The 27,618-nt window shown below is 41.6% G+C and overlaps 1 protein-coding gene across 6 annotated transcripts in view; it reads left to right on the forward strand.

The window, feature by feature from the left end:
• PTPN5 (protein tyrosine phosphatase non-receptor type 5) overlaps positions 1-27,618 on the forward strand; it is a 67,103-nt gene that overhangs the window by 24,309 nt on the left and 15,176 nt on the right. For all 6 annotated transcript variants that reach the window (XM_088525852.1, XM_088525857.1, XM_088525853.1 and 3 more), the window contains 6 exons: positions 13,548-13,729; positions 14,537-14,656; positions 16,461-16,544; positions 19,602-19,840; positions 23,136-23,325; positions 24,887-24,971. In XM_088525852.1, the coding sequence (XP_088381978.1) occupies positions 13,568-13,729; positions 14,537-14,656; positions 16,461-16,544; positions 19,602-19,840; positions 23,136-23,325; positions 24,887-24,971 (880 nt within the window). In that variant the 5' untranslated portion in view covers positions 13,548-13,567. The remainder of the gene's footprint in view (positions 1-13,547; positions 13,730-14,536; positions 14,657-16,460; positions 16,545-19,601; positions 19,841-23,135; positions 23,326-24,886; positions 24,972-27,618) is intronic.

The raw sequence follows: 27,618 nt of genomic DNA on the forward strand, positions 1-27,618 counted from the left end.
CATCTGGGGGGAGTGGTACCCAGCTTCATGTTTCCTTCTAGAAAAATAAATTGAGATGAATGACGGGTTTATGCATCTGTAGCCTTTGACACTTTCCATGCAGAGCTCGGAATGACAGTTGGGGACGATAGTCACAGAAAAGTTCAGCTAGATCCTCTGCTTCAGAGTGTCGAGCAGGCGATTGGAGAGGAGAGGGAGGGAGGACTCTACCTAACTCTGAGGTTACTTCTTCCTCCAGAGGAAGGAAGTTTTCATATTACTGCACTCCCTACATATGCTGCCTTGTTTGATTTGAGCTCCTGCCAGCTGCTGTTTTTAGTCTCCAGTCAGTCCTTCTGCTAGGCTTTCACTCTCCCCCTCTTGTGTGCTTTTCTTCTCTAGGCTTATACTCCTTTTTTCTTCATCTCTTCTGTCATCAGCCTTGCACTTATATCCGTTATTCTAAAATGGATATTCTCAAATGGATTCTCAAATTCACTCCTTATTTTGTCACTTCATTTGGCCTTGTTTTATCTTCTCTTTTCTCTGTTTGATGCTCCTAGTCTTTTTTTTCTAGCTTGATTTCCATTCTCCATGTTATCTGAGTGGTTCCATAAGACTCAGTTAAATGTCATAGAACAAGTCTTGATTTTAGAGGCCAAAAATAGAAAAGGGCCTCTTTCAGAGATGTGGGATTCAAAACAGTGCATTTTTTTTTTTTTTTTTTTTTTTTTTTTCCGATCAGGCTCATTGGCACCTGCCAAATTTTGTGCATACCTCAGGGCCACTGGCTTGGTAGATTGCCTAACTGATTAATTAGTGGAGAAACTATTCATGTAACTGCATGCTGAAATAAGCTGAAAATCAGCTTGGTAAAAATACTGGTGATTTTGGAGAATAGTCTTGCTCTGGTGACTGCTCCCAGCAGTTTCCTATAAACTGTTTTTTGTTTGTTTTTAGCTGAAGCCAACCACCCTTAGGAAGTCTGATGTCCCATGTCATGAAGAGCATCCATTCTGATTTTGCTGTCAGTTTAACCACATCAGGTTCCTCCAATTCTTTTGGCAAACCAACTGCAGTTCTCTCGTGCTGACAATCCCTGTGTCCCTCTAGTTGGGCTATCCAGCCACTCAGTGGTTTGAAATTTTTTGCTTTCCATGTGCTTGCTGGGGGCATCTTTGCATCTCGCGGGGAAAATGCAAGAAACAGGAAATTTCAATGAGAAAAGTTATTTCAGTTAGGAATTCGTTAGGAAGATGATGGAAGGGGTATCCTATCCCCAAGAATTAGAGGTTTTAATGACTGAATGTTTTCTTCGTTGTATCCCAGTTCTACCTTCAGAAAGAAATCTTGGGAATATGAGACTTGCTTTATCTTTGTGCTGCTGTTCCCACTCATGATCTCTGATCACTGTTCACCTGGATCTGTTCTGCTGGTTCACAAGGAGAAGTCCTTAGAGGAGAAAAGGAGGACTTACACATGCTGCTGAGCTAGCAAAGCAGGGAGAGAGCAGTATTTTAGGTATTGGTTATAGTTGTGCTAATGGTCCAAAAGCAGTGAGGAGCTGTCTCCCAAGCCTGCTGTTTTAGAGGAACTGGCAGAGAAGAGGGTTCATGGCATCACCTTCCCAGGGAGAGCTCTGGCCAAGGTTTGGTTGGATCTCTGCACGTAGGAGCTGTGCATGGCACAACATGTCTTCCAGCGAAGACCTGGCTGCGTTTTGAAAATATCCGTGGCTGAGAAATGCTGTTGAGAGAGAACCGGAAGGGAAATCTGCCTTGGAGAACATGGGAGTGCTAAAAGTACATCTAAAGAGCTTCAGCTTCCAAACTGCCAGAGATTTACTGGAGAAAGGGGAGGATCTGGCATCGTACTATGGGAGTTTTTGTGGGCATAGGAGTTGAGTAAATATGGCCATGTTTGACTTCCAAGTTTTTTGGAGGGGGGGTAGTTTGGCTTGAGCAAGTAAAAGTCAGTGTTTTCAGCAATATCTTATCAAATCCCTTTAAAAATCTAGCTAGCATATGGTTTACCTGTGGTTATTTTGCATGCTTTTTTCATGTGTAAGGCACTGGCATTATTTCTCTAATCTGCTAGTTTATTGAATTCATCCACTGCTCTGGGAGGTGAAACCCAATAGACTGAGTGTTCTCATGTGCTTTGCCACCGTAGTCTTCCGGGTGGTATCTAGGCCTTAGGAGCCCTGTTGGGGTTTTGCGTTGCACCGTGTGCTGTATTCTGTGTAATTTCAACCCTGAAACTGTGCCCACCACTGCGGCATGCGCTGGTGCTGGGTGGTTGGGCTGCTCTCGCCGCAGGATCCAAATGCCTCTTTGCCATAGTCTGTTTGCTCCTTGCTTGCTGCACCCCATGCTGTGGGAACAAGCTGCCTGCGGGTTACTGCAGTGCTCTTCTACTCTGCACCCACTGAAAGTGTGAATGCTTGTCAGGTGTCCTTAATAACATGAATCTGGCGCTGCTTTATTTCCAGCTCGGCTGTTTAGCTCAAAGAATGTGTTATTCTAAAGAGAAAGCAATTTCACCTGAAAGTAAATGGCCAAATGGAATTTTACTTAGTCCTCACAATAGAGGCCATTTACTGCTGCTGATTGCCATCATGGCACACTTGAAGTGAGAACAAACATACTAGCCCCCTCCAATACACACAGGCCTTTTATTCCCCAACAGATTTATTCATTAAGCATATGTTCAAAGACTAAACCTCTCCACTTTTAAATAGAACCATTTTTAACTGCTTTTTGTAGATACAGTGCCACAGTGTTATGAAAAACTCATTAATGTTCCAGATTTAATTAACTAAAATATTCTATTAAAACTCCATTCTGCTGCAGGACTTGTTTGACAATAGGCAGATAAATACCCTATGGGATTTATTGATGATTGACCTTCAGATGACCAGGGGGCTGCTTTGCTAAGTCTTTCACAGTTTGAATGCCTTTGCCTTCCTTATAGGAATGCTGAGAAGGGCCTTTTACCTCCAAGCTGGGAAGCGGTGGTGAGGGGGTTAGACTGGCAGGCTTGATCTTTTCTGCACAGGCTCCTGCTCAACTCGGTACAAAGTTTGTCTAACCAGTTTGGCAGACTTCTAGGAAGAGGGATGACAGTTCTGAAAGGCCCTTAGATGCCTTCTGGTTTTTATGCCTTCTGTGGGAGATGAAGATAAGTATAGAAAGCTCTTCAGAGTAGGTGATTCCTTTCTTGGGGGCTCCCCAGTGCTGCCAAGTTCTGCATCTCCTTTGCTGGGACATTAAAGAGCACATGTCCCTTTCCATGGCAGATGATGCCTGTGCAACAGCTTTTAGGTGAAGCTTTCTTTGCTTGTGCTTTTCTGTGTGCTACTAAAGTATTATCCTTCCTTTTGGAGACGTGTGACGAGTGATGCTGCGTCCTTTCAGTTTTTAAGGTTCTTTCATGATCTATAGAGATCAAAGATCAGCACGTGGGGTAGAGTGGAGTGTAGTATCAGGTCCTGTTTTTCTGGGAAAATCCTGGTATTTCATCTTTTCTTTCGTGTCTCTGGCGCATTTGAAATAGATTGCAGTGTTTCTGCTAAGTGTAGACATGGCAGGCCATATTGCACAGCTCTGCCTTGGTCATTTTGCTTATGGTCTTCATGGGATGCACATACTTGTCCTTGAGAGTTGAGGGGTGCAAGCAAAAGATCTTTTAGTTTGTCATCTGCTGAGAGGTTGGAGGTAGGGCTGGTTTCATGGTTACACATTTGTCCTTAGAATCTAAGAATGAGATTTCCAAGATTCCTTTGCATGGGTCCAAGTTGTTCTTGTAGAAGTCAAATTTATACCTCAGTGTGGGAAGATGGTATGAGGGGTTTGGCATTTCCCAATATTGCAGATGGAGCATTAAGCATAGCACAGCAGGAATATAGCTGGGGATGAGAGCTATCACTTAAAAGAAAAAAAATGCTGCTTCTCGTTGACATGTTCATTACCCACACACCGTAAGTAACATGCTATGGGAGCATTTGACTCTGTTTACTTCAAAGTATATTGAACTAGTGCTGAATTTTATAGGAAGTGAGCAATACTTTAATGTGGGAGCAAAACAGTAGGACAGCCAGGAGTCCATAAGAATATGATTTGCTCTATTTGCAATGGCTTGAATTATAGGTATTATGAAATAGGAGCTCATGAAAATGAAGAAATGCTTTAATTGAGGCATGGGAGAAAAAAAAAAAGACAAGGACATTTTTCAACAGCCCCAATTCATATTGCATAGATGAGATGGCAAAATGAATCACTATCTTCTCATCCTCAGAACAGGAGATACTGTGAGACCGTTATACCTGTATCAAGGGAGTTTTTAACAGTGTCCATCCTTGGCAGCTCTGCATCCCACAGACTCAGAAGACCTGTCACCTGATAGGAGATGATCTTGCAGTCCTGTCCAATGTGGCTTGGATCCAAGGTACCTAAAAACATTTCCATGCTGTTTGCTGGAGGACAATACAAAAATCCCCAGGTTAGCTCAGACCAAGCTGTCCCTGGAACTGTTGCAGGATCCAAAAATTGTATCTTCTCACTCTTTGCACTCTGCCTTGCAGATTTGCTGGTTAATGCCAGCTCTTGCTAAGATTATAGCAAAATGAGTCTGTGTGGTGTGAGGTACTGTCACCTTCTCAGGTCAAGCAGAGTCTTGGGATGCAGAAATCCACTGAGTTTGATTCTTTGGATTATTTTTCAGAGGGCAAAGTTTTGACTGCAAATGGGAGATGCAAAATCCTTGCAGAAAATTTGCAAAGCTCCTCCTCATCCCTTAAGACAAGGTCTGCTTTTTTTCTTTCCATCTCACCTTCGCTGACAGATGTGGAACAGCTTGCATGTGTCTTTATGTTTCTAGCATGGATACATTCTCCTGTACCCATTTCTGTCTCAGGGAAGAGGGTGGGAAGACAGGCTGTTACGTTTCTTAGTGCTCTACTTAAGGCAGTGTAGCTGCATTAAGGAGCACAGGTAGGACAGGAAACTGGACACAAGTAAACAGCAGGGACTATGATTTTCCTGGAGGTGCCGCGTTCACGTTTTGTGCTGTTATGTGGATGGTTGGAGAAGAGGGGGAGCTGATGACACCTTTATGCTTGTCAAGCTTCAACCTGCACGTGTCCCCGAGATTAGGAGGCTGCCATTGCGGAGGGCACAGAACAGTGAACTGGAAACAAGGGTCCTTAGTTGTCCAGGTTGTGCATTTGTTTCTGTAATGGAGCTTCCCAGGGTGGAAATAGGGCATTGTAGCACAGGGGTAAAATTGAGCGTGGACTTTCTTATTTCTAGCCGTCCACACCTTTATCCATCCATTTGCTTATTCTGGAGCCTAACTGACAGTATCTGAATGATACCCCTGCTTGTAGAGTCAGCAAAGATGGGCAAATACAGCGTTTTTAAATCTATGAAAGAATATGAAATGTTTATGCTTGTGATAGTAGCCTTTTGCGCATCAGGTATGTGGCTGGAGATGGTTGTTGTGACTGGTCTTAATATGATTTGCTTTGCTCAGGAAAAAATATCTTTGGAATAAAGATTAAGTGGGATAGTGCCTTACTTGGTGCTTTTGCTGAAGGCTTCAGGGCATAAGATTTGAGCCGCTTAGTAAAGCAAATGAGTGACATCAGAGTGTTCGTGGGTGATACGCTGGCCTGCTGCCAGTTTCAAACATGTGCTTCAAAGTACAAACCCTCTTACTCCCAAGAGCAAAGAGCAGATTTAAAACCTACAGGACACCAGGCTACTAAGTCGCTCAAGGGAAATTAGAAACACGCACAAATGGGATAGACATCAGAGCTGCAGAAGTTCATTTATGAGATTTTGTTTTTTATCAAGCAATAAAAGTGTGCTAAACAAGCAGTATTATGCATACAGCATACTTTCAAAAATGCATGAAACCCTAATGCCCTTAAAAGAAATAAGTTATTGCTGCTGCTCTTGTTGTTGTTGTTTATGCATTAGGCACTCCTAAGCATATCTTATAACTAAAGTTCAAAGGCACAAAAATTGTGATTTGGGAGGCCAGAGTTGGTTATCTTGTTTCACAAATATATCAACCCCACATATCTAAATCCTCATATTTGTTGTGGGCATTTTTCAGTGGCAGTTTTGTCCATCCAAGGTTGAATCATGGGCAAAGCCGTAGCTCTTTATTTTAAACTATGGAATTACAGAGCTGTTTTGTGGGTTTCCATTTTCAGTATTAAAGGGAGTTTAGAAATTGGGAACGGTGTGGGACAATGAACTTGGCTGAAAGCCAACTTTACTGTCTGCTTACAAAAACTAAAGGCACCCCCAAATTTATCTCCAGGCACTTGAAAACTTTCTCTGAAGAAAAAAACAAAAAAGCACAACAGAGAAATGTATTCTTCAAAACCAAAAAGGGCTGCAATTGTTAGGCAGTAATCAGAAAGTCCTTCTGCAAAGGGTTTGTGAGGAAATGAGGGAAGAGCCTTGTACCAAAACAAAAGCCTTTGAACAGAGGGCTGATTGAGAGATGGCAAATGCTAATTATGTGTGGGAGTGATGGAGGTTAATATTCACCGCCTCTGCCCACCAAGGGTCTGCGTTCACTCCTTAAGAGCTGTAATTTGACCCCATATTTAATACTTTAATTGTTTCGAAGCAAAGACCCTGTCCTAGTGTCCTTGGCTGCCATGCGAAATAACATGCCCTGTAACTTGCGTTTCTTAGTAGAAAAAAGACGGTGCTTAACACCGTATTGTGCTTCAAACCTGCGAGCACTAATAAAGCCATTAAGAATAAACCCCTTGTTTGCTTAATAGTGGGAGTAGAATTTACGTGTGCACAAGGGCATAACTGTTCTTGAACTGGAAATTAAGAACAACTCCCTCACTCTCAGTAGAGGCATAGAAGTTTATAACTGATTATTGGGGCAGAATGATACCTCAGCAGATGCTATAGTAACTATTACATACTTCCCATAAGGTTTTTTTCTGTGATAACCATAATTGCTGGCAATGGCTCCCAGCCTTTCTTCTTTTGTGGAAATAGGATCCCTATCTTTCTAGAGCAAAGAGCCAGAGTTTGGTTTTCTTCTCACTCCCATGTAAGCAGGGTTCACCCCTGAGCTTGAGCAGTATGAGACAAACCTGTTCTGGGCTGTTTAGCCCTTGCAGCTCTCGTGTTACATAGGAATCGTGACAGGCTAGAGGTCTGGTGCGATGATGTTACTTTCTCTTACTAGATAGACCTGAGCTATTAAACAGCCAAAAGTACTATGGAGGATTCCAGGTCTAGGAGAGGTAGGGATTGAGCATCTGGGCTTTCCCAGGAAGGAAGAGTTTGGTAGCAGCTCAGAGGCAGTCTTGAGTTCTCACCCTTCAGTCAAGCAGTTTGTTGTGGCAGACTGCATCCTTCCTTCTTGAGTGCTAGAATGTAGAACTGCTTTCCAAAGTCTGTTGATTACTTGGAACAACAACAACAAAAAAAAAGGAAGCGGGGAACCTTAAGAAGGCTTTGACTTCTCTTTTTCACTCTTCCATATTCCTTTTCCCCTCCAGATAACCATGTTTTGTCATGAATTGTCTTCTGGACAACAGGATTATGATTGTCTTTGGGCGGGGGGGGGGGAGGGGGGGAATTGGAAATACAAAAGCCTTATCAATACAGTATCACTGGAATCTCAGACCAAACCCCAACTCAGACCGGGTTTTGCCTCTGCACTTGAGGCTTGTAGAGAGCAAGCGCATTTTCAAATGAGCAGACTGCACAATGGGAATTACTGAGAAGCCAGACCCAAAGTTAGTGAAAAACAGACCCATTCCCACAAGGGAAAAAACTGACTCTCTTTTTGAAGTACTAATTGGGCTTAATAACACAAAATCCTTATCTACAAAGGCCTCATTTTTCTACTGGATGCAAACAGTAGCAGCATAGCAAGTGAATAATTACTCTGAAAGTTCATCACAGTTGCCCTGGTTCCATCTGAAAATCAGTTTTGCAAGTGTAGAAACTAATCATCCAAAATTAGGAATCTTCTCTTCCGTAACTGATAAATTGTGTCCTCCAGAAACCCAAATAAAGAAAAACAAAACAACAACAATAAAAGTTGATAATTCAGTGAATCATATGTTTGTTTCCAACTTGGTGTGTGTAAAATATCTTGAATGAAAGGAAACCAGGACGTGCCCAGAGGCTTGCTGGTAAATGCTCCACCTTTCAGTTTGGTTCTGCCAGCTCAGGCTTTTGAACGAAGGAAAGAGGAATGGCCTAAGAAGCAAGGGAGACTTCAAAGTGTTAGTCTTCTATAACTTACTACCTGCTTTTAAGAGAATTTGAGAACTTATTAGATTAAGGTTCTCGTTTTTTTCACATGCCTGCTGTTATATGTACAGTCTAACTTGCTAGGCAGCTGTGATATCAATAATCATGATAAACATCTACCTCACCACTGATAGTGGGTTTCCAACTGCGTAGCTGGCCAGTCTCCCTCCTGTAGGAGAGGAGAGGCAGGCAGTTTGCCTTGCAATCTGCTGTTTCTCCTCTCCATCCCTCTCTGGCAGCTTGCAGGCTTGTTCTCAGAGGTGACCTGCCGTGTTCCCATAACGGGCATGGGTGACAGTGAACGTTTTTTTTTCTGACTTCACCCCTTTTCTCTCCTCCCACCCATTCCACATGAAGTGGCAGGTGGCCTGAGTGGGAGCAGTGTGAAAATGGATGCGGAGAAAGCGGGTGAGTCAGCAGTTGGGCAGGGAGCTGCTGAGCAGCCAGGCGGCAGCTCTGCTCCTTGCCTGCTCCGGCATCGCATCGCGCTGCTCCCCGCCGAGCCGGGAAGAGGCTGTCCAGGGGTGGAGCTGAGCTGCCCACCAGCAGGGAGGAGAATGTTCCGTTCAGTAGAACTTATTTCAAGTAGAGAGGAGTGCTAAAAGATGCCTCTCCTTTTGCAAAGCTTCTTCTCTAAGTCTGTTAAAGATGATACCAGTGAAGGCATAAAGGCATTGGGTTAGAAATGCATAGATCTCAGTCCAGTGCCCATCAGGATCCCAGATTTTCTGCATGACTTGATTCTTTTCTTTCTTTTCTCTTGATCTGTTTTTCCTTTTTGGAAATTAGTTTGGCTCATGCTGCGGCCAAACTCCATCAACTGAGCCTGAAAGTAGATCTGAAACTTCAATGCTTTTCCTGGCGTATGGGTGAGACCCATTTCCTTTCCTGCACCGTTGTTGCAAGAACTCTGCAAAGAATATTTACTTTTCCCAGCGTGAAGGCTGCTGATTTTAAGCATGCTAAGTGCTCCCAGACAAGTAAGTGCAAGGGACAATCACTGGTATTTCTGGGTTGTTCTATAGCCCACTAGGGTGATTAACTTTTTTTTTTTTTTTTTTTGCCTCTCCCTTTAACATTAGGGAGGAGCACTGTTGTGTCTAAGTAAGCATTTTTGTAATGATACAGAAAGATTGTATTTTTTTGTTGCCAGTTTCTTTCCTTCTTTCAGAAGGTAGGGCTGAAGGTTTTTCCCTATCATAATCTGAGCGATTGGAGGTAGACACTTTGCATCTGTGCATGTGTCTACCTGAAGCTTTTTGTTTCGAAGCTGTAGTTTAAGTCATTGTCGCAGATTTTTTCACAGTCCTGTGTTCTGGAGCTGGATCTTCGCAAAGAGCAGGTGAACTCTTCCCTTGCCTCTTGGCTGGCAGAGGTAACATGAAGGAAGAACTACATGAGGATGGTGCCATCTTGAATCTTTGGAGACCCTGACACAGTTTCACTGAGAGCTCTGAGTAGCTGTATTGTTCTTGATGAGACCATCAACCCAGGAATCAAAAAGGAGCACCTTAAATGCCAGTGTCCTTTGTTATTTTCAATGTGACCATTTTAGTAGAAGTCTGCAGCTTTCCCGATTGCAATGCCAGAATATTTCACTTGTTCCTCTCACAACCCTGAAAGCCTGCAGCTTATCCCTGCTAATTCTTACAGGACAGGGTAGATATGATTTCTAATACTTTCTATTTGCACCAAGGCACTTTGAATTTGCACCAACTTTGCTGTAAGTTGAATCTACGAAAAAGTAACTCAGGAGACTGGCAGCCATGTCCCTGGCGTAGAGACTGAGCCAGCCCTTTGTGAAGACTCTCATTCCTCTTTAATGTGTCAGATGATGGTCAGGTGGTCAGACCTCTTATTTGGGTAAACATTGTCAAGTTTGTTTATGCTATAAGCTCTGTTAACATATTTTAGGCTTCAAAGAGAATGAAGTCTGCAGTTCAACTGAATGGATCTAACTGGCTTTTCCAGTTAGCTATTAAGCTGATTTTAGAATGGCCTTGATGCCTTGTAAGGTTTAGTGGTAAACATAGTGGGATACATGGATCTGTCCAGGTTCTTGCTAGTGCTTGAATTAAGCTGTGTGCTATCTCCTGAGGAGCTCTCCATGTGGTTTCATAGTACAAATGAAAAATCTACCAACCACAAGTGTTTGGCAACTAGAGTTTGAGCTTTTTCCAGGATGGAATTGAAAATATCGAGATGATTTTGAATGTCATAAATCCCTCTTTCCTCCAGGCAGGCTGTAGTACCAGCAAGGGCTATTTTGGATTGTTTTTCTTAATAACTTTTAATGCTGATACTTTTAGGGACTAGATGCTTTCCTCCTTGACACTGTTTTCTCCTACCGTTTGGAGAAGATAGATGTATCAGACTTTTGAGCAGCAGGTCAGAGATCAAGCGAGTAGAAATAGCTGGTGCTGTATCATGCCTGGAAGATGCAGAAAAGGTTACTAAGGGAGGAATCCAAGAGATGCTGCCTTAGGATAACTGCAGGTGTGGGAAGTAACTTTCCCACTGTTTTCAGCATGACTCCTTATGTATTGGTTATAAGATTTAACCTAACTTGTTAGATGAGTTAGAAATGCAGAGAGCATCAAGAAGAAAGTCTTTTCTGTGTGGTGAGTTGTATCCATCCATAAGCAGCTATGAAATTGGTTGTTTAAAGAAGTTCAGGAGAGGTTTCTGACGTATAGGGAAGTGGCCACCACTCAAATTCCTATGGAGAAGGGAATGTAAGGACCCAAGTTCTGTTTGGGATGTCTGACAGCTCTCTGTCTGCTGCCCCAGCACACCACAGTGCTAAAAAAAGATTACTTAAAGGTTATTTTTGCTGGACGTGTTTATGCTTTGCAATGATTCCTCATTCTGGGCCATTCTTTCCTTCAGAGGGCAACTCTTGCCAGATGAAGTGATCATGAGAAGCTGGACAGATGGAGAGGGATATGGAGCGCCACTTCTGTGTGTGCACCAACCCATGATGTTTGTGTTTTCTTCATTCCTCTTGAAATGATGTTTTAATAGAGCAGCTCTGTTACATAAGTGCCAGAGACCCTAAGAGTTATCACCACCTGAGAAGCCACTTTTTTTTTTCGGAAGGGATTTCCAATGAAAAAGTCACTGCAACCCAAGATGCAAAATTACCAGAGGCAGAATGTAATGGATGTGAGTAAAACTTAAATGTCTAACCACTATCTTTTCATTGCTAGATTAAATTTGGTTTTACCATTAATAAAATCCTTTGGTAAGGAACAAATCTTTTCGTCCCACAAATATATCGTTTAATTCTGCATAAGCAGAGGACAAAACTTTCTTGCGAAGTGCTGACTTGATTGAGAAATGCAGTCAGGATGCATGGTCCTGGGCATGTGCTGCTTTGCCTCTGAAGGCTCTCGGGACAGATCAGTTGGTTTGGGAGCTGCTGCTGCCTTGCCTGCAGTGGCAGTTGGATATTGTGCAGGAAGGCATTGCCTCACCCATCACTGCAATAGTGCCCTTCAGTATTTCACTGAAGTCTAGTATTCTAAGCCTGTTTTTTTTTTTTTCCCAAATAGAACATATATATTCTCAGTTTATTCTTCTGTCCTTTATGTACTCGTACACAGAGTCCAGTGAAGGGGGGAATGGAGTTAGAGGGGGTCCCATATAGACATTTCCTGCATTAAGGAAGCCAACCACTACCTTGCGAGTGGATAAGAAGTTTCCCTGTGTGGATTATTGCATGGTAGTGTGTTGTGCCATCTGTTTTTGGCAGCTTATGCAGGTGAATATATTCAGGGAAAGAGTATAGGATGGAGAGATCACTGCTTTGATCCAAAGAGTTTGTTTTTCTTGAACTGCAAGGATCAAGGATGGCTGAACTCTTGGTGCTGTTTGGAAGTTTTAGGTTGCTCTGACAATCCCTATGGCTGCTACAGCTGTCAGAGGCCTCTTTCTTCTGCCAAAGGATTTTTCTAGCAACTGCAGGCTCTCACGGCAAAGGAAAAGTGCTTGTGGAACTCGAATCCTGGCCTTCATGAGGCACGAATTCAGGAGCAAGGGATGAGGATGTTAGATTTCCACAAATCTACCAGACAAAAGTCTACCAGAAGTGAGGCACAACTCACTCCTGAAGGTAGTTTTGCCTCTGGGCTGTCTCCAGACCTGCCCGCTGATCTTGACATAACAGAGGGAATTTTTCGACATGTCTGTCCACAGCCTTTTAGGACAAATCCAGGGCCTTAGGACAAATAGGAGAGGAACACAGCAATGCAGCTGAAGTGTAAAGTGCTGCTATTTCTGATTTCACCTTTTTAATTTATTTTTCTTCTATGTTTTATTGAGGTTTAATCTGAAGTCTTGATTGTGTTTGTGAAAATGTACCAAGTCAGCACATGGCAAATACAGTCTGCCAGTTACTTTCAGCATTATCTATAGTATGTGCATGCATACCTGGGTGTACGTCTGTCTGTATGCACGTTACCCATGCTTCTTGAGAAATATTTATATGAAATATAAAGCCTTGGGGCTTTCCTCCTGGAGAAAGATGTAAATCAGTAGTAATTGCATTGAATGGGCCAGATCTGTCACTGTCACCACTAGCTTGTAAAAGCTTTTGCTTCTATGTATACTGCACCAAAATACTATTATCAGGTGGCTAGCTACTCCACTGCGTATTTGCATTGAATGGAAAAGCATTACAGTGCTATTAAGTCTTGAATAAAAACTCATTCAATAAGTTATTAGAATTAAAGCCTATTTTGTTAGTGCCTTGGGACACCTTGACATAATCCAGAGCCCTTTAGCACTCTCCAGACGCACAGAATAGGACAATCTCTACACTAGAAATTTATAATTAAATCTGAGAAAAAGCAGACGAGAAAGGGAAAAGAGAGAAACTGAGGAAGAGTGAGACAAAATGGGTTGTTTTGCCATCATGCAGCTGCAAAGTGTGTAGTAGCAAGTAGCACAGAAGGTTCTTTTAAAACAGTAAAAACAAAAAGGTGCAGCGGTATAAATGAGAATTTATTAACAACAAAGCCCAGATCCTGCACCTCCGGAAAGAAAGGGGAAATAATTTATCCGCCCACACTCTCTTTTTTCTGACGAAGGCAGGTGAATAGAGCTGCACTAACGGAGTGTGACGCTCGCAGTCCTGCGCGGCGCTCGGTGATGCAGAGCTGAGAGGTAGCTCACGTCGCCAGGAAAACAACAGCCCCGCAGCCTCCGCGGCGCCCGCCGCTCGCGAGCTACTCACGCCCTGCGTGTCTCTTGCATGTGAAGGTCTCGCCAGCCCAGCTGTGATGGAGCCAAGAGAGGAAGCTGAAGGACAAGCAGGACGGCTGAGCACGAAGGAGCAGTCTGGGGAAATCTCCCAGAAAACGGCACCACTTGGTTGGGCTGCCCGTTGGAAGGGATTAGTGCCCGGAGACAGGATGTATCTGTTTGTCCTCTCACAAGTCTTGGTAAGGCAGCTTGTTGTCGCTTTGAAACACCGGGACCCCCTTTTTAAGGCTGTTTTGGCATGGGAGCTTTCCAGCCATCCCTGCTCTTGCGTGTCGCAGGCTCCCTTTCCAGCCCTCTACCAATACCTCCTTCGCCAAATGGCCCATTTTGCTACAAATCATCCTGTGCCACTGCCATGTAGAGGGATAGCATCCCTCTGGTTAACCAGTGACCTGGGAGGGGAACCCCTTAGAGCTGTCCCCTCTGGTTATGGGATGGGGCTGTTTCTCTCTGTGACGGTTTTGGCTTTTAATGTTCTTTTTTATTCTTTTTTTGTGTGTATGTGTTTTTGTCATCTGTGGTGCATGCAGCAGCCTCAAGTGGCTCAAATGAAATGTTTCAACACGTGTGTATTTATGCCTACATGTCTCTGTAGGCATGTATGTGCGGATATGGTCATTTGTGAGAGCTTTATGTAGTATGTCATAGGCCTTTCAATAACATAAAAGTCTATTTAATACCAATTTTGATTTAAAAGTAATGTTTAAAGCTCAGAATTCAGCAGGATCTCTGTTACTCTCTTGATGCACAGTCCTTTGCTAGTGTAATATCGGTGACATAGGTCCATTAATGCTAACTGAACATTTGGATTTCAGTCTTTTATTCCTATTAAGCTACAGTACAGAAAATACCTTATTTCTTTTTAAAGCAAAAAACATAATCAACATGAAATTGATGAGAACTAAATTAGTTAATTATGCAGTCTTGAAATGAAAATGTTGTTTAAGGAGGAATGCTCATTATGTGTTTTCTGATTGCTTGCGCAGCTTCTCTGCATGATGCTGTGCTACAGCACTTATGGGACCGTCCCAGCAGCTCAGAACGCCTTAGACCTGCTGTCTTACACACTTGCACCCTTTGGACATTTTTTGTCAGATCAAGGGGAGGTAAGTTCCTGTGTTTGTGTCTCTCTCAGAATGGTTGTTGTTAGTAGCCTTACGTGATGCTTCAAATATTTCTCCGGTTTAAGTGTATAATACGTATGCAGTTAATATAGCGACTGCTGTATTATGCATGGTAGAAAATATTTTCTGAAAATATGTTCTTCAAAAAAGGCTCAATTTGACCATGTTGTTAAATCGGCATAGCGGAGTTTAAGTAAATTGAAAACGATTGCAAATGAAAGCAAGTAATGAGCCTCTGTGGCTTACTCCACAGTAATGAGAGAGCTGAAGCTTATTTATTAGGGTGAATAGAATCTTAGATTCTGGGAAAATGGAAGGAGCACAGAAAGGCTGTGAAACACAAGACTGGCCATAACGTTTTGTTTTTTCTTGAGTGTTTAGAGCAAATCTGTATGCGGTGAAAGTATTTCAGGTGTACAGAGTTATATCTACAGAGCTACCCTAATAAAAATGCTTAGCCTCTCATCATGACAGAATGACACGTATACCAGTATGATTCATCTGATGAATTGCTGAGGTAATTATACCCTCTGCAGATTTCTCTAGTGTGGACAGAACTTTAATTAAATGGTAAGCAGCTACTTTCAAAAATCACACCACATATATTTGCGTCAGTGTTTAGATTCATCATATGTGGTCCTTGGAGCAGAGGTTATACAGTAGAAACAGGAGCTTTGCCCATTGGGATTGAAGTATCGTGCCAGCTGCTTTCGGTGTTAAGTGTGTGAGCTGCATATCACCTGCTCTTTTGTGTACTGGAAAGAAGTACTTGGACCTTTCCCAGTTGGATTAGTAATGCACAATCAAAGTTCTTTATAGAAGATAAGGCATTCTGATTATTTTATCTGCAGTGGGACAGTCGCTAACAAATTCTTTATAACAGAAAACCCATGATTTATATGACTTGGGCTTAAAGTTAAGTGTTTTGTGGGTACAGTGTGGAAGACAGCAGTTCCTAGAGTGCACCACAAGAACACCCCAAGTATGACTCTACAGATGTTCATGCATATCCTTGAGGACTGTTTATGACAGAACTGTTTACAGTACAAATTTATTACAATCTAGACTTGACAATAATTAAGGGAAAGAAATCTACTAACATTAAAATGAGCAAATAAGAGCCCTTAACTCTGCATTTCTTCCTAGCTATGTGTCAGAAGCAGACTGAAAATCCCAGCCCTCTGAAGCTTAACAGAAGTACATTTTGCACGTAGTACTGAGAATAGGCTGAGCTCTGAACTACATTGATGCAGCCAGGATATTGGCATGAGTTTCACTGGTAGTGCTGAAAATGAACGTTATGACACTTCTCAGAATATACAGAAAATTTAAAACACTCTTGTGGTTGAATTTTTTGTTAAGGCTGTAATCAAAAGAACAGCACTAAGCTTCCACCAAAGCCCTTTGCTAAGGGATAAAAATTACACAGACTGTGAAAAGCCCAAGCTGCAAAATCGAGTCATGGATTCAGATGTCAATGTTGGAAATGTATGAGGGTAGGAAGCAGTTTCACTGTGATGGTTGGTACCAAATTACTGAGAGACAATATTGGATATTTGGAGGTCCTGGGGCTCAGAGATGGTTTCCATTTCAGTCATCTCCAAAGCCTGGATTTTTTTTTTGTTGTTGGTGGAGTATGACAGCTCCACACAGACAAGAGTAAGGTGTGACTAACAAACATGGTAAATGCAAGAATGAATACAGACTGTTTACCAAAGACACACACAGATGCTGTTCCATGCCCCCAAATACTTCATAAAACATGGTCTATTCTGTCATTTCACAGGACCTGACCAGAGCTGGGAGCTTTGTAATATCATATATCCTGCTGTCATTAGCTTCTCTAGGACTGCTACTTGTAGGATCTCTGGTAAGCTATGATACTGCAAAACCATGTTCGTGTCTCTTTGCAGTGTGTTTTCAGAAAACATCTAATTTACTCTGTTAAGCTGAAGTTCTTTTTAAAGTAATACCTCCTGGGATATTTCTGTGTAATTACTGTCATGCTTTACATAGAGGAATCCCGACTACACTTATCCTTACTCAGTTTCTTGATGAAATGGGGATTCAGCTGATGGCTTTTATTGCTTCCATACACAGATGGGTAAAGTATTTTCACTTACAATAGGCAGGCTATGATCTAGTAAAGGGAGCAGCAAATATTGCTGCCTTAAGAATTGGTCACAGAGCCGTTATTGACTCAACTGGGAGCACGAGTTAGTTCAGAGCATCAGTGTGGTTGTGAATGTAGGGCCAAGGCAACACAGTAACAAAATCATCTGCTTCACGTGTCAGGTGAACGTACTTTTAACAACCATTCACAAAGTTAAGTAATTACTGTTATTTCACCATGATTGGGATCACTGCTGTAGGTAAGGAAGATAGCCTGGCTTACCCAAGTTTCTGCTGTTTTGATACTGCTTTGGTTTTGCAGCAAAATGACCTGAGCTGGAACTGCTGGCAAGCAATGCAGTGGTAGAGCTGAGCAGGTTTTCTAGATGCCAGCTTGATGGAAAGTAGTTAGTTCCATGTTTTTAATTATTTATTTCTTTTCCCTCTGCCTCAGTCCCTATTTTATTTATTTATTTCAGCACCTGTGTTAAGGTTCTCTGGGGAAGGGAGAGATTGTGGCTATCTAGCTACTTTGTTGTTTTAATGTAAGGGAACAGCTGTTGGGCCATCTAACAAGGCTTGAGAAATGGTAAGCAAGCAGAGTCCAAGGCATGATACTCGGAGTATTAGTATGCCTGTCTGCGCTGGGCACACACCAAAATCCAGATCATGTGTCTGGAAGTTTATAAATCTGACATCTTGGAACAAATTTTTCAGGAGAGCAGGCATGAGCTAAGGTTTGAGGCACTCTTCTGAGAATACCCAATTACCAGGATGTGTTGCTAGGTTAGTGATCACAGTGAGAACATCTGGCTGGGTAGAGCTCTTGAGGTTTGCATTACTGATGCTGTCTGTTTTCTGCTTCGTGTGAAGAATAGATGGTGCTTTAAGGCTGAGGCAGCTACAAAGAACCGGTGCAGGGCTGCCTAGTCCTTCCGACCAGCTTTTCAGAGCTCGCTATTTTTCTTTTATTTAGTTTAATACCATTACTTTTAAGTGTGATTTAATTTCCTCCAGTGTATTGGGCATATCTTACTGTCCACACACTCTTTTCAACCTTAAAAAAAAAAAATTTGTTTTCAGGACAAACTTTATATTTCTTTGGATTTACAGCTCTTTACATCACCAGTGAAGTCAATCCCACATGACCCCATCAGCTCTGCACTACACCTGTAGTATATAATTTTCACCTAGGCTTTACACTTGGCCACTCAGCACAAGTGTTGTTGATAGCCACAAGAGCATGCCCCTCCTATACAAAGCTGTTGGGCAGATAAATACATTACATCTGCTGGGATATTACAGTCCTTGGGTATGTGCAAGGACCATGACCAGTGCTGCGAGACTGCCAAGCTCCAGAAGGCATCTTAGAGATTGAAAATAGAATCAGATCTTTAAGTTCTTACTTCTTGTCCGTTAGGCCAAGTGCGGACAGACTCCGTGCGTATTTGGCCCCAAATGTGTTTCAAATAAAAACCTAGTAATTATGTTCCTATGTTTGTTTCTGTAGCTACTGTGTACTTTGATTTACTGCAACAAAAACCTTTTATTTGAAATAACTGTCAACTGTGCTGCTTTGTGAGAGTCTAATCTTTAAAACTGGATATGGAGAGAAATGAAAACTCCCTGAAGTTCTCTGTTGTTTAGGCTCTAAGTAGTGAAAGTACATGAAGATACACAGGCCACAAGAAAAGTAGCCTTTAAAATCCTGTAGAAATTAATGTACTTTAATTGCACAAGAAGATAAGTTAGGCCTTTTTTCAGCAGTACATGGTTTCTGAAGTCGCCTGACTACTTAAAAGCCCAGTAAGGAAAACCAGAAGAGGCTTTACTTTGGGAAGTACTACGCACTCTCAAAATCTCCTTGGCCTCAAAATGGTGTATAGCACGACAAGGCAGTCTTACAACACTTAACCTGGTAACATTGCTCCTAGCCCTATGCTAGAGGGGTGAAGTTGGCCTAAGAGTCCATGTCCCTGGGCTCAGATATAGACTTTTAAAAAGTTTAACTGATGCCTGTGTTTAGAATTAAGCAGTAATTAAGATAATATATCCAAATTATCTAGTCTGCCACAGTGAACTAGTATTGTGCAATAATTGCTAGTTCATAACATTTTCAGCCGTTCAAAACCGCTATTATAAACTTCAGTATTGCATTTATACCCAGGAACTTCACGGGATTTATTTAATGTGCTAACCAGACAGCTAAGTTACTCAACAAACTTAAACACTAGTCAAAAATGATATAGATTTCTGAACCTCAAAACCAGGTGCATTAAAACTGAGGCTTCTTTAGAATGCCATTGGTTTATATATGGATTTAGGCTACAGTGCTAGGCTGCAGTGCCAGATTACCAAGGATGTGTAATTCAGGAAAATCAGATTTATCTATCTTAAACAGCTATATCTACATCCTAAATTTAAGTCAGGAAAGATAACATTTGTGGAACAGTATAATAGATTTTGGTTTTGTAAGCAAGTGTCAGAAGGGTAATAAACTGAACAAAGGGACAGTGCTATCACATTGGCTTGCATATGACAGTCACAAGGGCGTTCAGCCTCCACTGTGTCCCCGAGCTAAGCCTGGCTACCTCTGTGGAAATATCTGGTGCCTGAAAGCATGTTTTAATAGGTAGGTGTGAATCCTTGTGATGTGCACTGCAAAGCAGTTCCTGCACAGATCACTCCTGGGCTCTCTAATAGCATCCCGCTCTACGAGGTATGATGAGGGCTGCTGCCCTAAAGATGCCCCCTCTAGGTTGTATGGAAAGGCTGGCAACAAACAGTTTTTTTAAAAAATGTTTGTTTCTTCCAGTTTTGGCATCTGGTCAGAGCCCGTTCGGACCCTCCCTTTCCCTTACAAGAGGACAGACGCCAATCCGTGAGCCGCCAGCCATCGTTCACATACTCCGAGTGGACGGAGGATAAAAATGAGGATGACTTCCTAGATTTGGATCCTGTACCAGAGACCCCGGTCTTTGACTGCGTAATGGACATTAAAGCGGAGACGGATCCAGCCTCGCTAACGGTTAAATCCATGGGCTTGCAAGAAAGGTAGGGTAGACGCAATGAAGAGAGAAAGTTTGGTCCCAGACTTTGTGGGCTTAGGAGTTCTGTGCATAACAGGAAGCTTCACTGTCTTCATGAATGTCACTTTAAAAATGTGATTTCAAAGCCAAGCTGTGGCTTAATTTCCTATTTGTTTTCAGTCCAGCCATAAATATACAATATACCAGCCAAAGAATGTGTGGTTTCCAGATGGCTGTCAACAAGTCTTATTCATAAATGACATGTTTCCTTTAGGAAATTCATTTGTGTTTGATTAGTATCTTGCCCTGAGATGGCAACTGGAAAGCATGAAAACCACTGTAGGGCACTGAACCTTTTTACTGCTAGAAGGTGGACCCTGTTAATTTTTTCCCCTCATTCATGCTGAAGGATTAGTCCTTTTTCCAAAAGCCAGTTGCGGTTCAAATAGTCATCTATTATAGTTCTCTTATAAATGGGTTAGTCCTGAAGTAAATCAATTCATTTGAAATGAATCTGATAAGGAAATTTGGGGTAAGCTCCTTGAATCAGCAAGAGAACAGAGCTTCTCAGAGATCATCACAGCTGAAAAAAAAAAATGATATTTTTAAGGAAAAAGAAGTCAGAAAAGATGCGGTATTGATTTGTGTTACATTTCTCCATCTTGACTCATGTATCTTACAGAAGGGTCCTTGTAACAGGCATGCTTTGAAAGACATAGAAGCCCCGGAGAGATGTGAATTCCAGATCATGTGAGTGCTGACAGGGGAAGGTGCAGCAGTGTGTTAGGCACTCTGCTGGGTTGGTATCCTTACACTTTCATCCTTGAGAGTTCACTAGATTTAGTGCTTGTCTGCATGTATGTGTATAAGGGTAGGTGAAGAACTTGAACGCCAAACTTGACATGGTCCTCTCCGAAGCTAAGGTTGAAGTTCCTGTCCATTCTCCTTGTGTGGCCTCCAGGAAGCCTGAGTTGACCTTGGTGGCAGCCTGCATCTGTATGCTGTGATCTTTCAGTTGTCTCAGCGAAATGGCAGATCTCAAGGACAGAAATCCTGTCAAGTAATTCTACAAAGATAATGGTGGTATGAATAAGGTTACTGAAAGGCCCAATATGGAATATCACTTTCCTTATTTCCCAGATTTTCAAGCTTATTTGGAATTTTGATAGTTAATATAGTCATCTAAAACTTTAAACAAAGGGTAGATTGTCTAAAAGTGTCTAAAATGACACCAAGTTTCCAAAGCTCTGTGGTAAGAGGGATGTTACAGCAAAGACCTTTAATTTGCTTCTGAGCTTGCAATATTTTTTTTCTCCCTCTGAAATCATGGTTAGATCATTTGCCCTGAAATGTCACACCTCTTACGTTATAATCTTCTGCTTTAAGTATGAGATTACAGTAACCCCTAGCGCAAATCCCTGAACCTGTTGATATCGGTGAGTTTTGCCTTGTTTTCATTTTGAGCAAGACTGGTCTTGAAAGGCAGCAGAATCATTTGTGGCTTTGGCCATCCCTGATTTTATTCCATCTCTCTTTAGAGGTGACGCCATTTCTTCTCAGGTGGCAGGCTGCAGGAAAACTGAAAACTGTTTCAAGGGTTACACTGAATATTGACAACAATTTAAAAGTGTGAGGGAAGCAGAGATGGAATATAGGTAGTAATTGCTTGAAGTTCTCACACTATATAGAATGTGCATAGTAAGATGTAAAATTTCTTGTTAACGCACACATGTGCTTGAGAAAACAGACGTGATTTCAGCTGTGGCTTGTGCTCTGACAGATTACATTCACACCAGGCATTGGTCACTCTTTAGATGTTACTGTGTTAAGTTACCTACTCACCCCTCTTTAATCCATCCTGCTTCTCCATCTTCCATCTCTGTCATTTCTTAACCACCTGTACCATTACAAGGATAACCACTAGCCTGAATTTATACAGCACTGAATGTTAGCCTTAAGAAGAATCCATCTCATTTCTGCATCCTAGAGAGATATTAATATCTTTAAGTACATAGTTTCCTCTACCATTAAAAAAAAAAAAAGGGCATTTGTTACTGGTCAAATGGTCAAATGCAGCTATTTCTTAAGGGCAAAATGTAGGAGCTATATAACAGCTCACAGGATAGAGTCAAAATCTTATTAAATAGCTCACTAAAAAATCAATGTCTACCAGTATTGGTTATGCTTCATGCAAGTTTATTTTCCCCACGACTGTGAATCATAGCAGGAGGCTGGCTGCACATTTTATGGAAACACTCCTGCATCCAGAAAAGAGCTGTCATCCTAGTAACAACTTCTTCTCTGTGAGCTGGTTGTGTCTGTATGCATATGTATTTTTCAACAGCTCCTGCAAGTAGTTCCCGAGTAGATTTTGATAACTGAGTCACCAAATACAGGTCTACTGTGTGAATGTAAAGAATATTACAGATGGTAATCATGATATTCCGTGGTCTTGTTATTGTTTTACAGTTACTTAACTAGAGATTCACTGATGACATTCAAACCTTTTGTCTATAGAGTGTTGGACTGGTAGAAACTCAGGAATGCTTTAAAACTGTGTTCTATAAACAGTGCTCAGATTTTGACTTCTTCATTTTATAGCATGGCTAGCTTATATAAATGTCACTAATATTTCTACACTCGAAATAACCAATGATTTTAGCAGTCACTATCACTGTCAAATGTTTGGGCCTTCATTTTACCCTCCTCATGATTAACTGCTGCAAGAAGAGCTTTCAGACAGAAAAAATTACAGTAATGGGTCAGTGTCTCCTGCCCCCTTATTCATGTTGAACTGTTAAGATTTATCTCAAGATCTTATAGCACTGATGTTGTTCTGGGCTAGTGGTAAATGCTTATTCAGGAGGGGTAGTTTGTGAGATCTGACCTGAAGAAAACTAGGGCCAGGATTTTCACTGATGATATTTAAAATGTCATTCCATATTTTGGCATGCAAAAACAAGTACTGCACAAGTACTAAAACTTCCTTGCATTTGTCTACCTAGCATCTTTGAAAAACAAGTTGCTTGTATTTAGGCAACAGTACAGAGAGTTACCTTACTATAGACAACATTTTGAAGGTGTTGGCCTTCATCCTCCAGTGTGTTTTCATTGCAGAAATGATCTTCTAGTCTTGACTACATCCCCTGTTGTTCACTGGTAGTGAGTGACGGTAACATACTCGGTGTAATCAGCCAAGTGGGTTTTTTGACTAAAGCTATCATTTATTTGTCACTGGGACCATATTCATTGCTGGCATGCTGGCAGTGGTGGGTCCATCTCTGCTGTTGTAAACAAACGCTGCTCGCTGTCTTTTGCAGGCGAGGTTCAAATGTTTCCCTCACGTTGGATATGTGCACGCCGGGCTGTTCCGAGCAAGGCTTCGGTTATGTCATGTCACCACGGGAACAGTCAGCTCAAGAATACCTCCAGTCAGCATCGAATGTCCTTACTGAAGAGGAGCTGCACAAGAAGGCCTTGGATCCTTTCATACTCCAGGCAGAGTTCTTTGTGAGTACTCTGGCCTCTCTCTGCAGAGTAAGAGTCTAGCAGCATCAGCAAAGTGGGATGTTGTCTCTCTCCTATGAATCTTGTTGCTATTTTCTGCAAGACTAAATTTAAGAAATAAAAAACCCACCTCTATCAGTTAAGCACTTGATGAAATCCTCAAATTCACCATGACAGTGTCTTTAACATGACAGCCTCTGAAAGGTTGTAGTGCTCTTGTCACTTAGAAATGACAGTAGTAGTTTGGCAATGAAAAACAGCTCTGTTTCCAGAAATTTGTTTGTTTTTCTCAGCATGTTATGTTTGAAGGGGAAAAAAATTACTAGACTATAGGGGGGAAAAAAAAAGCCAAGTTTGCTATAGGCATGACTCCTTGAAGTCTGTGGAGTTGCCCTAGGGATGAAATCACCCCAAATGACTGTTCTTTACTCTTCAGTGCTTGGCAAGGAGTTATCATCTAAATTGCCTGAATGTTCTCCAGACAACTGGAGCACAGGAAGGCTATGTTGCTCAGCAGGAGCCATATAGAGCATGCTTTAGTGTATGGGTGGTGGTTTCTTTTTTCTTTTTTTTTTTTTCTGCTTTGTTTGTTTTTTTTTGTTTTGTTTTAATCTGCACAATTATTAATCAGGTATAAGCAGTTGCTTTAGTTGTTTTTAGAAACCAGAGAAATATACTTCAGAATCCTGTATACTCTCTTAATTTGGGAGAAAGCTCTTAGCCCATTTCTTATGGGGAAAAGAATGTAACCTTGACATACGAAGATGGAGTAAGGAGGTAAAAATGGGATTTTGAAATCCTTTGGGATAAAGGTTTAATTCCCAGAAGTTTCATAAATGGAGGAGAAACTGGTAGCTCCACCAAATAGTTCTTCCATGATTGCTTTATTGTAGTATTATTAATTGCCTCTGGTTAAGCGACACTCTGTCTTGTGAGAAATGAGTTAGGTGAACAAGACCACCGTCTGTCTTTGTGTGTCTTCAGCCTAGTAGTGTGGAGAGCAGGTAACTAGTGAACAGCCATTTGCTCTCCCTGCCCATGGAGCTGGGAAGTGTAGAGAGCACAGAGCGGCCTCGAGGCCCTAGTGCCAGGTCAGCAGGCCAGCCCCTCAGCGTGTGTCACACTTTGTTGCTGGGGAGGATCGTCACCAAGTTATTCCCTTCGCCCTCAGTGCGAGGGACGGCGCATGAGTCAAAGGAGGCTCTCTGAGGGCCGGTGATTTCTGGAGCAGGGTATCTTACGTACCTCCTGTTTGCTGAGTTCTGTGCCTACGCTTGTAATGCAGTTCTAATAATACTAGGAGCTAACATAATGCCATTGTGCGTATTACTCAATGAATCAGTCACGATGAGCGTTTTCCTATTAAGTATTTCAGGAAAGAAAGCCAGTGACAGTAAAAGGAAACATCAATCATGTTTTGGTGGTAAATTGCCAGAAGTACGGTACCATATGTCTCAGCTGACTTCATCTCTTCTCCTCCCTCACAGGCAGGACGTAATGAGTTTGCGCTTTTTATTTCTCTTGTGAATCTAATAATACTACCTGCTCTGCATTTTTTGAACAGGAAATTCCAATGAACTTTGTTGATCCAAAGGAATATGATATTCCAGGCTTAGTGCGGAAGAATCGCTACAAAACAATTCTCCCAAGTAAGTTCCCTACTTTTTAAGTCAGTAAGACACAGTGGTTTGTTCCACATGCCTGAAAGGCTTTGCACTTTGCTTTCCAGGATACTGTGTTCTCACTACCATGCCTTGTCTAAAGGCAGTATTTATGAAGCAGCAACATGGCTTTGAAGCATAAATTAAATTTTGAAAGGGGTATAGAGCATGGAGAATTTAAGATCCCCTGACCACCAGGAGGGCTTAAGTTTTTAAGTCATTAGAATTGAATCATGTGATGCTGTTATACCTGAGACCTCGGTGTGTTTATTCCTGTTACCTAGTATTTTCTGTGATAAATTCATTCAGAAGAGCTAAATTCTAGTAGTGTTGTTCTCCTGAGCAATGACTTCAGAAGTAGTTAGTGATTTCAGGTGCTAATGATTGCAAATGTCTAGAGGGCTTTATCCTAAAGTGACTTGAATGTTCTGAAGTTGACATCTAGGGCCTACCTTGAGAATTGATCAATTTCAAATATCCCAAATTGGATCTTTAAACAGAAACATCAAAATTGCTGTTGTTCTTAACACCCACTTCCTGTGATGTAAACTGAGTTGTGAAAGCATATGGTTCATTGCCATATACTTTTAGGAATAATCACTCACCAGGTTAATTACTTGCTGCAAACTCCATCTCAGCCTTACAGATATGAGGTGGCAGCCATTGCTATTGCTTTGACCTCTCAAGATTAAAATAACTATCTTGTACCCTGCTTGATTCTGAGGATTAACTATCTTATTCCAAGCCCTGTATGCACTGTTTTTTTTTTTTTTTTTCTCTCCCCTGGATGAATTCTGAATCTGGCAGTTTGTGCAGTGTTATGTTGCAGTGTTGTTGTGATGTTACTGAGGAACGGAGAGGGCTTCCTCGTTAGTTCACCCGTCTCCAAGAATAGTCCCTTCTGTGCCCTGAAGCTGAAGATCCTAATAAATTATCCATGGACTAAGTCAGACAGGGACTGAAGGCAAGATGAAGGAGAAAAGGATGTTTTTTGGTTTTGGGCATCCTGTGGTTTTCTGGTTTCCAAGCTGATCCAGTGGATCCTGTGCTGCTCTGTATATCTACCTAGCATTTCTCTAAGGTCTGGATGCAGTAAGTAATAATGGCAGGAGCTGCTGAACACACTGCAACAGGGCAGGCTCTCACAGCTGTGATCCCCTTTTTATTTTGGGGACAGCAAGTGTTGGATTATCCAACTAGTGTCAAACCTCAACTCTATCACTTGGGATTTTAGAAATAACTAAAATTCTCCTACCAGCTACATCTCCAGAAGTAATCTAGGCAGTTATCATTGAAAGATAAACAGTCACTTAACATAATGATCAGTTACTTGCAAATCTAGTGTTAATTGTTAGAGACATGTTAACAGCTTCTAGCTCATCTAACTTATTTTTTTCCTGTAGTAAATTCTTTTTGCAGATTCCCTGATGATGGTGGTAGTGAAATGGCTTAGAATGGTTATTTTTGGTGGCAGAAGGATCTTCCTGGAAAAATGTCATGCTGAGGGGGTTAATTTGAGCATTTCATGAATGTGAAGTTTAATATTTGCAGACAATCCTCTCCTTCCAGAGAAGAGTCCTACAGAATATGATTAAGAAATGGTAACTTTTCCTTAGCATATTAAGAAGCATTTTTTTTGAACATAATGGGAAAATACGCTCTGTGGAGTTCTAGAGGTGTGTGAGAACATGTTGGAGGATGTTGTGTATCAGTTTCCTTGATTTTTTTTTTTTTTTTTTCTCCAAGAGAAGTGTCAAGGCAGACTAATTTCTACGCAGTTCTGTTGCCTTTACTCCATTCCAAGTTAGGCCAAACATTTCAACATTGTTATGAGTAGGGAAAATCACATAATCATTATTCAGACTCCAACAGACTTAATGGGTGACTCTATATAGAACCTTGGCAAAAGGTACTCATTGAAAGGGGCCTGAACCAAGTCTAGTGACATTCAAAAAGGTATCTGGCAGCTACTGTTGCTTTTATGTGACTTTGTGTGTGAGAGAGAAGCTTTCAGAATTACTGCCCCGCTGAGGGTCTTCTCTCGCAATCCACTAGCAGTGAGGTGAATAGCAAAGGTGAATAGGAGGGAAGGGTGTTTCAGAGAACCTCAGTACTTAGTTTCAGTACTTCGTGCTTTAAAATGGTAATTTTAATAACTTTGCTGTGCAGATTGTGATTATGTTATCATGTTATAGATAATGTCAGTTGGTTCTGTCTGAGGGCAGCATTTCATGCTGAGCCTGTGTTCATAATACAACAAACTGCTGTGTACTTGGTCCTCTGTGCTTTGCACAGTATCATACTACTTTTATTTTGTTCTGGTTTCTGAACAGGTTGAATTTTTTATGAAGAAGTTTTGTGATTTGTTTTTTATATTCTCCTGGCAATATGCTGCTGCTTTTTGACGAAGCTTCTGCCAAAAGGATGTTCCTTGTTAATGATGACAAACATGTGTTCCTTGTGAAAGTGGATGAATGTGGGCCTGTGTCAGCTCCTATTAAAATCGGTGGAACAGTTCCCATTGAATTCAGTGAGAAATTCATGGAGCTTCCCAGCTAGAATAATGTATTCATTCGTTGTCTCATGTAAGCAAGAATAATCTTTCATAAACAGCCTCCACAAGGGAAACTCAGGT

Source organism: Tinamus guttatus, unplaced genomic scaffold, assembly GCF_059628265.1.
Source record: "Tinamus guttatus ecotype Peru unplaced genomic scaffold, ASM5962826v1 Tinamus_guttatus_pri_ptg000240l, whole genome shotgun sequence".
Taxonomy (NCBI): domain Eukaryota; kingdom Metazoa; phylum Chordata; class Aves; order Tinamiformes; family Tinamidae; genus Tinamus; species Tinamus guttatus.